Source organism: Coregonus clupeaformis, chromosome 27, assembly GCF_020615455.1.
Source record: "Coregonus clupeaformis isolate EN_2021a chromosome 27, ASM2061545v1, whole genome shotgun sequence".
In the NCBI taxonomy this organism is placed as follows: domain Eukaryota; kingdom Metazoa; phylum Chordata; class Actinopteri; order Salmoniformes; family Salmonidae; genus Coregonus; species Coregonus clupeaformis.
Window position 1 is genome coordinate 44,506,126 of NC_059218.1, and position 14,519 is coordinate 44,520,644.

At 41.1% G+C, this 14,519-nt stretch overlaps 1 protein-coding gene across 1 annotated transcript in view; it reads right to left on the reverse strand.

Moving 5' to 3' along the window:
• Positions 1 to 14,439, reverse strand: part of ccdc169 (coiled-coil domain containing 169) — a 31,314-nt gene extending 16,875 nt beyond the window's left edge. The window contains exons 1-2 of the mRNA XM_041850340.2: positions 14,291 to 14,439; positions 2,636 to 2,718 (exon numbers count right to left, since the gene is read on the reverse strand). Of these exons, the coding sequence (XP_041706274.2) occupies positions 2,636 to 2,718; positions 14,291 to 14,439 (232 nt within the window). The remainder of the gene's footprint in view (positions 1 to 2,635; positions 2,719 to 14,290) is intronic.
• Between the last annotated feature and the right edge of the window lie 80 nt (positions 14,440 to 14,519).

The following is a 14,519-nucleotide window of genomic DNA, read 5'->3' on the forward strand; positions in this document are numbered from 1 at the left end:
CCTGGAGGGAGGCAAAACCCTTTAATGGTTCAAACAGCCTTCCAATCAGCCTGTGCTCAGTAAACTTTTGGAAAAAAACATGTTTGACCAAATAAAATGTTATATTACAGAAAACAAATTAACAATAGACTTTTTCAGCATGCTTATAGGGAAGGGCACTCACAACATGCTCGACATTGATATAAATGACTGATGATTGGCTGAAATAAATATATAGTAAGTGGGAGCTGTGGAAGCTGTTTTGTTAGACTTCAGTGCAGCTTAACCTATTGCTGAAAAAATGTAGGCGTGTGTCTATGTACGCTGACAATTCAACAATATACACGTCAGCTGCAACAGTAAAATAAATAACTGACGCCCTTAACATAGAGCTCCAGTCAGTTTTAGAATGGGTAACTTGCAATAGCTTTGTTTTTGGGACAAATCACTCACTCAACCCTAAACCTCATCTAGATCTATTGCTGAATAATGTGGCGATTGAGCAAGTTGAGGAGACTAAACTGCTGGGTGTAACCCTAGATAGCAAGCTGTCATGGTCAAAATATATAGACTCAATGGTTGCTAAAATTGGGAAATGGTCTGTCCATGATAAGGCGTTGCTCTGATTTCTTGACGTCTAAATCAACCAGGCAGGTCCTACAGGCCCTAGTTTTGTCGCACCTGGACTACGGCCCAGTAGTACGCATGTCAATCTCTCCTGGCTGAAAGTTGAGGAGAGATTGACTGGATCACTATTGGTTTTTGTGTGAGGTGTTGAAGGTACCGAACTGCCTGTTCATGCAGTTGGCACACGGTTCGGACACTCATCTGTACCACACAAGACATTCTTTGTTTTGTTTTGTTTCCTGTTTGGCATCAGCTAATTGGGGATCCTAATGAATACTAAAATACACAATCACCCTCCCTGTCCACACTGACACCATACAGACTCATCCTCCCTGTCCACACTCACACACACACCATACAGACTCACCCTCCCTGTCCACACTCACACACACACCATACAGACTCACCCTCCCTGTCCACTGACACCATACGGACTCACCCTCCCTGTCCACACTCACCCTCCCTGTCCACACTCACACACACACCATACGGACTCACCCTCCCTGTCCACACTCACCCTCCCTGTCCACACTCACACTCACACCATACAGACTCACCCTCCCTGTCCACACTCACCCTCCCTGTCCACACTCACACACACACCATACGGACTCACCCTCCCTGTCCACACTCACACTCACACCATACAGACTCACCCTCCCTGTCCACACTCACCCTCCCTGTCCACACTCACACTCACACCATACAGACTCACCCTCCCTGTCCACACTCACACACACACCATACGGACTCACCCTCCCTGTCCACACTCACCCTCCCTGTCCACACTCACACACACACCATACGGACTCACCCTCCCTGTCCACACTCACCCTCCCTGTCCACACTCACACACACACCATACGGACTCACCCTCCCTGTCCACACTCACCCTCCCTGTCCACACTCACACTCACACCATACAGACTCACCCTCCCTGTCCACACTCACCCTCCCTGTCCACACTCACACACACACCATACGGACTCACCCTCCCTGTCCACACTCACACTCACACCATACAGACTCACCCTCCCTGTCCACACTCACCCTCCCTGTCCACACTCACACACACACCATACAGACTCACCCTCCCTGTCCACACTCACACTCACACCATACAGACTCACCCTCCTGTCCTCACCCTCCCTGTCCACACACTCACCCTCCTGTCCACACTCACACACACACCATACAGACTCACCCTCCTGTCCACACTACCCTCCCTGTCCACACTCACACTCACACCATACAGACTCACCCTCCCTGTCCACACTCACCCTCCCTGTCCACACTCACACACACACCATACAGACTCACCCTCCCTGTCCACACTCACACCACACCATACAGACTCACCCTCCCTGTCACACTCACCCTCCCTGTCCACACTCACGTCACACTAACACACCATACAGACTCACCCTCCTGTCCACCTCACCCTCCCTGTCCACACTCACACACACACCATACAGACTCACCCTCCCCTGTCCACACTCACCCTCCCTGTCCACACTCACACACACCATACAGACTCACCCTCCCTGTCCACACTCACCCTCCCTGTCCACACTCACACACACACCATACAGACTCACCCTCCCTGTCCACACTCACACTCACACCATACAGACTCACCCTCCCTGTCCACACTCACCCTCCCTGTCCACACTCACCCTCCCTGTCCACACTCACACACACACCATACAGACTCACCCTCCCTGTCCACACTCACCCTCCCTGTCCACACTCACACACACACCATACAGACTCACCCTCCCTGTCCACACTCACCCTCCCTGTCCACACTCACACACACACCATACAGACTCACCCTCCCTGTCCACACTCACCCTCCCTGTCCACACTCACACACACACCATACAGACTCACCCTCCCTGTCCACACTCACACACACACCATACAGACTCACCCTCCCTGTCCACACTCACACACACACCATACAGACTCACCCTCCCTGTCCACCCACCCTGTCCACCCTCCCTGTCCTCCCACCATACGGACTCACCCTCAAGGTTCACACTGTTTAGTCTCTCCTCCAACTCTGTCATGGTGCTCCTCAGATCACACACAGACTCCTGCAGCATCTCTCTACAGGCCGGGGGAAAGAGAGAGAGAGAGGGGGGGAGGGAGGGAGAGAGGGAGAGAGGGAGAGAGAGAGAGAGAGGGAGAGAGAGAGAGAGAGAGAGAGGCACTAAGTGGTATTATCTTCATCATGTAGTTAGGGAGTGGTCGAAATGTGTTACCCGGAGGAAAATGGGTAAGGGTCATGCTTTTTCAATTTCAGTCAGGGGGAGGGTTTAGTATTTTTTTTTTTTTAGTCCAGGGGAGGATCATGTAATTTGTAATCGATTAAATGTCATATTGCTCAGTGTTTGAGAATCAGTCGCTTATTGTATCTCGATTTGTGCCTGATGCTGCCCCTCATCCTTGATTCTCTGCTGGGCGTGCAATATCAAGTACACCTAGTGTAGTTGCTATCAAATGATCCAAGCCTAGGCTATACCAAGAGCATGCTGGGAGAAGCACAGAGCAAAGTTGACCTCACAATTGACCTCATAATAACTTACATTACTATGAAGCGGCTGCCGTGGAGATATACAGTGCATGGGTGCTTAACGTAGGCTAATTCATTTAAACAGTCTTCATTTTCATTTGACTTTAGGTTAGTAACAACAAGAGGGCTTTGTGTTGGAGCCTACTTCTTCCTATTCAAGAATTAAGAGGTAGGCCTACCTGTTCGACAGACGAAATTATAGTCTACTGTAGTATCTTAACAGTCTAGAAATGCTGACCGTTGCAAAAAGTAGGAAACTTGGCCCTAAGATTTTGCTGATGTGGCAAAATGGTGTACTCTACTGTGCTGGAAACATCTGGAAAGCATTACTAAATTCCTGGAAAAGAGGATATGTAAAGACTAGGGATTGGTTTTTTAGAATCACACCATATTACGTCATAAAGGATATAAAACCATGTCTTGAACAATAGAATAGAGAGAATAGCAAATTACTGATTGGCTGTGCTGTCTCACAGATATCTGCAGAATCTGTCAAATTCTGATGCTGGAACCTTTGTTATAATAAACCTTTGAAAACAGAGTACAGTGTCGGCGGATCTTCTTATCACTACAGCATTACCAGCAAAAGCTCGGTCTTGTTTACCACATTTAATGGCGACGAGGTTTTTGTTTTATTGTTCTTTGGGACGTGCTACGTCTCTTCTTTGCATTCCATTCCTGGGCTACAAAACGACTACCGCTCAAAGAAGCCGGCAAATATAAGGTGAGTTTAATCCCTTACATTGGGCGCTGGCGTTTTGTGAGTCCAGAGAGTGTGTGCGTTAGAGATGTACCGTTAAATTACTTGTGCGTGCGTTTTGCTGGTGTTTGCTGTGTGGTAGGAGTTCCGTTCTAAATTTTCTGAATTAGTTTGCGTTGAGAACAACGCAAACAGTGAGGTGTGTCTGTAGGGTACACCGATAGGACACACATATTTTGCCTTGGAAAAAGTGTGAGTGAGTGTCCAAGGAAAAGCATGATGGAATAAGGTCAGGAAATAAGTAAATGAGTATACTTTTAGGGCGCCGTTAATTTAAGGAAGCCCTTGTGAGACCAAGGCATCCATATGATGGCCGTAAAACCAGGAGAGTTGTTAGATTGACTCTCGGGTCTGTTCTGGGAACAGTGAGTTTGTACGACATATATTAAATTGTATGTTACCTCTTGGAATATGGTTGACGGATTGTATGTCCAATGTCACCTCTCATTTAATGTCGGCAACTTAAGGTAGCAGAAATTTAGCAAAATAATTTAAAAGACAAAAGGAACGGCGATAAGCAAGCTTGCTCTGTATAAATGGATCCTGTATGTCTCGGTGTGTGTGTGTCTGAGAGGAGGAAAAGCACATTTCTCTGTCAGCGTGTGTGTGTGTGAAACAGAGTGAGTATGGCTGCGTGCTTGATGAGTTCCAGATGTGTGTCGACTAAGGCTTGGACCAGAGTTTTTTTTTAGTCTCTTGTAAATAAATGTGTTAGGTATCTTTGTTTTCAAAAGTTAAGCCCCTAGAGTAAAAAGTTAAAACCCCTATAACGAAGTTAAGGTTAAAAATCTTATGAGTCTCTGTTTGTGAGAACGTTTGTAATTCTTAAACTATATAAACTATGAGCCCCCTGGAAGGACAATAAGTTTAAAGATCTTATGAGTCTCTATAAAAAGAGAACGTTTACTAACGAATCATGAGCCTACAGGGAGGACTTTTTAAGAGTGTATAGAGATGTTTTGTAATTGATAACAGCATAACTATAAATCTGCAGATAAGTGAAAGATAACAAGCTTGGTAGTGGGTTTGTGTTCTGTGTTCTGTATGTTCTATGTGTTCAGTTTGTGAGCTCTGTTAAAGTCTTAAGTGTTATTGTCTATGGGGAGAAGAGAACGGAGCAACAGTCTATAGCTCCTTCCACTCTGAAATCACATTGGTGACTGAACTGCGCACGCGTAGGATTCATGAGTTTAGCCACTCCCCTGCACTGAACTGGAGAGAGAACGGGAGAGTCCGTTTTCAGTGCAGACAAAATAGAAAACGGGAGGGGGAATTTTGCACACAAGTGAAATGTTCTCTTGAATTAACTATTGCTTGACTGTAAACCTGTTTGGTTGATAATCGGTTGAGTTGGTGAATGAGAGATATATTAACGGATTAAAAATAATAATAATAAAATAAATGAATAAAATAAAATGTTATTGACCTATTTATAATATTCCTGGGTTAAGCTGTTTGCTTATTTCTTAGCGTGAATGTGGAAAAAAGTATAAACTAAACTCTTCTTTGTTCTTTTGCCTTTCTGTCATACGAGAGACGAGAAGGAGGAGACAGAGAGAGAGAGAGGGGAGGTACTGACATCAACTGACATCAGTGACGGCAACCCAGTCCAAATCAAGGCCAGTGCTGTTATTATTCACAAATCTACTTTCCCTTACAGGATATAATTGATACATTGTGTTTACATAGAATATTTAATGTTGTGACCATTTCGCAAGAGCTTGGCAACAGACTGATGAATTTATGTAATTGATAATTGCACATTACAGTTTCCGTGAATGACTTGTATTGATTAGAGTTGTGTTGGAATTCCAGCATTGACATTATTCTGTAAAAATAAGGTAATTAATTGCTTATTAAGCAATTGGGTAGTGCTGCTGGTACAGGTATTTTATTCTTGAATTGCTCTGGAGTTGACTACCTTCCTTTACCTTTCCTGATCGGATGTGGTAAGACTGCCACCAATCAATAATTTGGTAAAATAAAATTCACAAACAAATTGATATATTGATTGAATTGATGGATTGAATTACTTGATTTAGTTGGTTAGTTGATTGATTGATTTAGTTAATTGATTGATTGTTTGATTGATTGAGTTGGGTTGATTATTGATTGATCAGATTAGTTGATTGGTTAAATTTGTTGATTGAAGTAATTAGTTGATTGATTGATTGGATTGATTGTTTGATTGATTTAGTTAGTTTATTGATTGATTTAGTTAATTAATTGATTGACTGGTTGATTGATTGATTTCATTGATGATCGATTGATTGATTGATTTGATTGGTAATCAATTGATTGATTGATTAGTAATTGATTGATTGATTTGGTTTAATTGGTTGATTGATTGATTTGATTGGTGATTGATTGATTGATTGATTGATTTATTGATTTATTAGTTGATTGATTGATTAGTAATTCATTGATTTGATTGATTAGTTGATTGATTGGATTAATTGATTGATTGATTTGATTAGTAATTGATTGATTGATTTTGTTTAGTTAGTTGATTGGATTGATTTGATTGATTGATATAATTAGTTGATTGATTGATTGATTTGATTGATTGATTGAATTAGTTGATTGATTGATTGATTTGATTTTTTGATTGATTGATTGGTTGATTTTTGATTGATTTAATTGGTTAATTGATTGATTGGATTAATTGATTAATTATTTTTAATAAAAAAAAAAAAAAAAAAGGAGGGAAACAAGAGGGACACACATAACATAGTCATTACAATGGGGGAAAAAGGACACCAAAACTACAAAAGCAATTACTCCTCTTCATGTAGTACAGAATAGTAATCCTCTAGTTAATGGTATAGCAAAATTATCTGAAAAATGGAATAAACGTTGGCCTGACATTGAACAACCATGGCCATTGGAAGGCACGCTTAATCCAGACGTCATCAAGATAATGCAAGTGCTTGTATCCACGTATAAGACAGATCAAAAGAAGGGGAAGAAAGGAAAACTTCGTGAAAGAAAAAAGACAAAGAGAGCTGGGTGTTCTTAAGCTTTTTGAAAATGAAGGACAAAAACTGATAAAAGATACAAAAGACAGGAGAGACAGAGGTACAGAGAAAATGGCAAAAGAGGTGAAGGTGACAGAAAAACTGATTGCAGAAGTCAATACACCTTTCTCATATATGGATTCAACAAAAACACCCCCACCTTATGAGAAAGAAGCCAAGTTTAAGGACGTTTATCCTCAGCTTCCAGTGATCATTCAGGAAGGTGACTATTGCATCAGAGATGAAGATGAACGAATAATAGAGAGAGGACAAGCAGAAACGACCATAAAGATGAATCCAAACTCCAAAGGCAGGAAGACAACGAGATGTCTGGAGACTAAGGGTAGAGTGAGGTCAAGGAGGATGGAACTTGACGATGACGATGATGATGATGATCAGAGTGATTCAGAAGAGATCATGGGTGGATATGACCCTGTCATCAGACAGAGGTTGGCCAGAGCGGAAAGAAGGGGTGATGGAAGTTGGAAGAAGAAGAATACAAGCGATTCGAGCTCTGATGAAAACGAAGATGGAGACAACGATGAAGATTTGGAGACTAAAGGTGCTTCATATTCAAGAGGATTTTATCCTCCAATGACTAACACAGAAGAAGTAGAAAGAGATATAGACCGATGCGTATCATACCTGCATAAGGCCAATAATTTAGAAGAAGTAAAAGAACTGGAAGAACGACTCGAGAAGCTGAAGATGAAGGAAAGGAAGCTGCTGAGAAAAGAATCCCAAAAATCTGAGAAGAGATATACATTGAGGCCAAGGAAAGATGGCACTAGTAAGAAAATTATGCCGGTGATCATTCGAGGACAAAACCTAGAATATAAGCCTTTGCAGAATACCGATATGTCAGATATACTTGAGAAGCTGCCTACTCTTCAAGATGGAGCATATCCTTGGATTTCAAAGTTGGAAGAAATTACGGTGGGAACACAGTCTGCCATAGGAGACATCAAGAGACTTTTGGCTAATCTCCTTGGGATTCCAGGTATGGAAGAAATTTTTCAGAGAGCTGGACTTCATAGATATGTGGGGACTGCTGTGAATGATCCTGAATTGTTGGCTGCAAGCAGGAATCGGCTGTGGAGAGCACTGAAGGATACGTTTCCAACAAATGTGCATCCTGACAACATTCTGATTGACCCACTAGGACAACAAGAAAATCCAAGAGCCTACGTGTCAAGAGTTCATCAAGTGTGGAGAAATATAACCGGAAATGATCCAGATGTGAGTCAAATTGAGCAGTCAATCTTGAGAGCTAAACTACAGATGGGACTGCCCTTACCGGTAAGGAGCAAACTGGCAGAAGTGGTTGGACTTGGGAGCATGACAAAAGGTGTCTATACAGATCATATAGCCCATCAAGTGGATCTGTACCGGAAAAAGGAACACAACCAGAAAGAACAGGACCAAGAAACTCTCAGAAAACTCAATCAAATACAACTGGTGGAGAATAAAAGGACAAGAAACAAGCTCTGGTGATGCAGAATCAGGGTAAACCAAATCAACAATCACTGCCACAGCTTCAACCAAACCAGTTCCAACCACAATTGTACCAGACACCAATAGCGGTACCAGTTGTTTCATATCCACAGCCAGTTTCTGGACAGAGACAGAATTGGAGAGGAAGAGGACGAGAAGGTTCAGGAAGAGGAAGAGGAGGAAGATTCAAGCCACACTTCTTGCAATCTTCAGAAGTGTGTTATAATTGTGGACAGGTTGGTCATTTTGCCCGTGAGTGTAATGGGCCAGAAGGTAACACCAGAGGGAATTTCAGAGGAAGATACAGGAGCCAGTCAAGATCATCTGGAGGACCGGTGAACCCTTATAGGGGCCCGGAGCAAGGATTCTAGAGGTGCCCAGAAGATCCGAAAGGGGGGTGTCAGCTGGTAGCATCAGGACCGGAAAAAGATCCAACAATTGAGGTAAAAGTAAACAAACGACCATTGGAAGTGATGGCGGATAGCGGAGCTGCTTTTACCTGTGTTCGGCCTGAAGATGCTACACATCTCCCTATGTCCAATCAACTAATTAGGACAATCGGATTTGAGGGAGTGAAACAGCTGATTCCTCTTACGGAACCACTTGAGCTCTGCTATGAAAATCAGAAAATTACAATACCCATACTAGTATCAGAACATACACCTATTGCATTGTTGGGAAGAGATGCATTGTGTAAATTGAACTGTACAATAAAATGTACACCAGACGGCTGTCTGGTAGAGATGCCAAAGGAAAATGTTTACCAATTGTCAATGACGACTGAGATGGATTTTTCTTCAGTATTCTGGATTGGAAATCTCAGTGAAGATTTTTTGAAGCAGGCTAAGATATGGGAGAAATTCATTGTGACAAACATGCCAGATGCGAGGCTTCCGGAATATCCATCTCATTGTACGCTCAAGTATTTCAAGAATGCTGCCCAATCGGACTCAGAGGAATGGCTGAGTCGTCAACCAAAGAAAGTTCAACTTACCTCATGTTGCATAATTTTAGGACCACAAGGAGCAGCTATGAAGATAAACACAGACGATTATCTGGATAAAGAATTTGAGATTGAGAAGAGTGTGCCACATGTGACCTTGTTGGTTTCTGAAGGCTATGAGCAGAAGCAAATAGGAGAAATGATGACAGAAGCAGAGAAAGCTGTTTTCATACCGATGAAAGAGAATTTGGCGATCTGGAGGACTGAAGATCATCGATTTCTCAAAATCATGATTTAGGCTCAAGGACAAGGAGAGCCACAAGCTGTACGGATAACACACGAATCTATTTGCAGTGTGAAGATGGATTCAGACCCTATGAAAGAGGAGATGTTGCAACAAGTTCCAGAATTTCTGTGGTCTCAACACAGTACCGATATTGGACTTGTGAAATCAGCCCAACCGGTGAAAGTTGAACTTCGACCAGGAGCCAGACCTCCTTGGAAGAATCAGTATCCATTGAAAGATGAAGCAATCCAAGGAATTGAACCAGAAATTGAAGGACTTTCGAAAGCAAGTGTTTTGAAGACAATATAAAAAATCGTTAGAGTAGCAATCAATTATTGTTTTGGAGAAACCATGATGATTTAGGAAGCTATGGGTTAGCTAATGTTGTAAAAGGGGAGATTAGGATAAAGATCACAAAGGAGTAGAGTTTTTTGGGAACCATATTTTCTTGAATAGATTGGCTATGTCATAGGTAGGTGCATAATCTGTCTGAAAAATGTTTGATTGTTATTCTTGGTTACATTCATATACCAAGTGGTGCATAAGATGTTCAACTAAGCTAAAAGATGCTCAGTCGGTTGCAAAGTTATTGTGTAAAGAAGTCATCAGCAGGTGGGAATTTCCCGATTTAATATCCTCAGAAAATGGGAAAGAGTTTTGTGAATAAATCAGTGAAATGGGTTTTTGAAAAAAAAAAAAAAATTAGAGAAAGATAAAATTGGAAAAAGTCAGACTAAAATGTTATGAAAACTAGGGTTGAAATAACTCTAGGAAATTTGGAATATCTGATTGTGGGATGATTATATTATTGTGATGAATCAAAGGGGGAAATGGAATTCATATCATTTTTGGAATTCTTATATTATTGCTGATATTGATGTTTTAATTTGCATGTGTTGTTTTGCAAAAGATACTGTTTGGTATTTTCTTTTCTTCCAGAAGCATATGGGGGAATATGTAGAGGGACTCAAATACTCAAACATGGACAATATGAATGGACTGGAGGAAGTGGAACAAGGAAGGAGTGGAAATGTTCCGATTCCATCATCAACGTCGCATTGAAAGACGACACTGTGGAGGAGATGAAGTGTAGTGGACTACATTCCAGTGTTATATTCTTACTACATTCCAGTGTTATATTCTTTCTGTATTAATTTTTGAAGAATTATGTTTTCTGTGTTGGGTACATGTGGGGACCTCAGATGTTTTTGTTTATTTCGTTGAAGTTTAGGGATATGGGGTCTAGGCAAGGAAAGAGAGAATCCACAGGAGGGTCCGATGGGTCGACCAGCCTGAATGTGGACATTTTGATTGTATTTTGTTTGCTGGGGTTTTCATATGTATTCAATTGCATCATAGCTTAAAATGTATTCATGAAGATGTATGAATTGATCTGGAGTACTTAGGTGGTCGCCTAGGGCAGAGGGGCCGTGAGAGAATTTTCCTGTCTTGACTGACTGATGGATATTTGGAATGAAAGCTGCCAGACAGGTTTTTCGCTCTTACACTCCATGACAATTCATTTACACTCCATGACAATTCATTTACACTCCATGACAATTTACTTACACTCCATGACAATTTATTTACACTCCATAATAATGTATTTACACTACATACAAAAATGTGTCTATATAAACATGTGTTTAATCTCCATTAATTTTGGTTTATTGTTAAAGTTACTCAAGAGCAAGAATTGTTATTTGTCATAATCCTATTCTTTTTGTTTTCGAGACTTAATTAGTCTCGAAGGGGGGAATATGTAGTATCTTAACAGTCTAGAAATGCTGACCGTTGCAAAAAGTAGGAAACTTGGCCCTAAGATTTTGCTGATGTGGCAAAATGGTGTACTCTACTGTGCTGGAAACATCTGGAAAGCATTACTAAATTCCTGGAAAAGAGGATATGTAAAGACTAGGGATTGGTTTTTTAGAATCACACCATATTACGTCATAAAGGATATAAAACCATGTCTTGAACAATAGAATAGAGAGAATAGCAAATTACTGATTGGCTGTGCTGTCTCACAGATATCTGCAGAATCTGTCAAATTCTGATGCTGGAACCTTTGTTATAATAAACCTTTGAAAACAGAGTACAGTGTCGGCGGATCTTCTTATCATCACAAGCATGGACCAGCAAAGGTGTTTCTTTTAGGCACTACACTACTATCCATAGATTTAGTAAGCCAATTCCTTCAGTCACCATGCACTCCTTAAGTATCTTAGTGTCAGTGAAGGGCTTGGTGTGTTAAGTTGAAACCAGGGCTTGAATTGAAGGGGTTATGTGAGGGTATTGTGGCTTTTGTTAAAGACAATGGATAAAAGCAGAGGCCTACCCTTTGTTAGCTTATGATTTTGAAAATAAAATGATGGATCTGATTATATAAAACGACGCTTTAGTCCGTGATGCTTTATGCTAGAAACAAGCAGTAAGATGTGGGGGAAAGACGCGAATCCGATGCATATGAGATATCTTTGGTTTGTCGCTATGGAATTCAGAGGCTGCGCTACAACCTTCTATAGCCGAGGAGACAAAACATTTACTTTGTTTGGGAAGTAGTGTGATTCTGCCACTATCAATTGACGTTCAACATTTCAACAGGCTATTAATAATATGCCATTTAGCAGCCGCTTTTATCCAAAGCGACTTACAGTCATGCGTGCATACATTATTTATTTATTTTGTGTATGGGTGGTCCCGGGGATCGAACCCACTACCATGGCGTTACAAGCGCCGTGCTCTACCAGCTGAGCTACAACAACAACATGCTAACTCTAAATCTGACAGGAGCAAGCCAGGTAGCCAGGTAGCCTAAGAAGGAACGAAAAATGAATAATTTAGACTATATTATTATTATTATTTCAAGGCTACAGCCTGCCGTTTAAGAAATCATTTGTGAAGCATTTGTGACAGCTACAGGCTGGCAGGAGCGCTCAGCATTTCAACACATCAACAGCACTTCAACAACATGCCTATACATTTCGCATTTAGACTGTTTTTGTTAGTTTTTTCACCCAAAAAAAATCCACATTCTACAGTGCCTTTGAAATTACTTTCAGAAACACGAGTTTGGCCAGTCTTTGGTTTAAGGATCGTGAGGTGAGACGCATGCCTATTGTGTTAATTTAGCCTATCAGATGCTCTTATATTCCCATGCCCTAATCACAGAAAACACACATCTATTTTGTAAAAAAACACATCATGGAATAAAATAGAATAAATTCGAAAATGATAGTTTCCCAAATGACAAAAAGTTGCAAGTGAACATAGGCCTACCTGATGATATGAGGCTGCTGTGTTAAGGAACTAATGGCTTTTTCTCCAAATCATTGATCAGATACTTCAGTTGTAACTGGTTCTGTTGCGCTACATTTTTACAGCTGATAGACAACTTTAGCACTGTTCCAAACTGTTCTCTTTTTTTTTTAAACAACAGCTTGTATAGAAATCAAAACGTCTCTGGTGCTGCAGTATGCGCTCATTCCTCGTCATGCTCTGTTGTGGTATTAAAAAAAGATTCTGCTTGTTTCCAGTCATGTAAAATGAGTAGAATTGCATGAAAGGAGTTTATAAAATGATTTTTTTTTCAATTAGATTATAGATTCATGCAGTCCTTTTTATTATAATAGGGATCTTTTCACCCCTAGAGATTGTCCACTGCAGTCAAGTGAGCCGAAACTCGCAAAACACGGTCAAGCCATCCGCCATCCGCTCTTCAGTTTCCGCCTGAATTTGTCAGCGCGAATACACACTTAAGCATTACAATGTTAATGGAAATATATTAGTGATGTACTAGTGGCAGACATGACTAAATGTTTACCATCCAATTTTACTGTGTTAAAATTGAATGATGTTAGCCTACTTAAAAGTGAACTGTTAATATAGAATAACCAATTATATTAACCCATATTTTAAGATGGCATAATCTGGGCATTGTATGGTAAACAATGGTCATCACACTGGATTAATGATCTACTAAAAACCATCACTTAGATCTGCCTGTGAAGCCGTGTGTGTGTTGTGTTGGTATGTCATGACTAAACATATCTTGCTTTAACAATTTAACATTTCCTAAACAGCACCACCGTTAGGCTACTGCAGCCGCTGCAGCCACACTCTGTCCGTGAAATCAAATACATTTTTGATAAGGCGTAAAAATGAAATAAACGATTTGGTATAGTTTTGATTATGGATAATTGAATAAGTGCGCTTCAAACGGTTTGCTCGGAATGATTTGTAGCGGTGCGTGAGAGTGTATCTGACAGTTTCCCTACCAGAAAACACGCGAGACAGTAAAGTGTCGTTTATTCGCGCTGAAATATTCAAGCAGAAACTGAAGAGCGGATGGCTTGACTGCATTTTGTGAGTGTAGGCTCACTTGACCGCAGTCTAGGAGTAGGCATGTTCTCTGCTATCGACTTTGTTTTAATGATTATTTTGGGTGTAGGGGGGGGCTCTATTTTTTAAGCGTTCAGGGAGGGTTGGATAAAAATATATTTTACTGAAGAGTTGGCCATCCATTTCCATTTCAGAGGTCCGATTTTCTTCAGGTATCCATCATTATAAATAAAGTATAGTCCCTTACAATACACGTTGTACTTACTTCATCTCTCTCTCCTGCTCCAATTCGTCCTGTAAACGGGCTAAATCGTATTTGCTGAAGTCTGCATCTCCCATGTTATTCTTCTCAAAGTTGCAATCAATGCTAAGTTTGTTCTTCTCGTTGCCAATGGAGACAGTCGTGTCCTGCATGTTGTCGGAAGTTGATTTCAGAGGATCTGAAGGAGTGGCGCGTCACTTGCGCTTTGAAAAACGGTAGTACGCTTGTATGC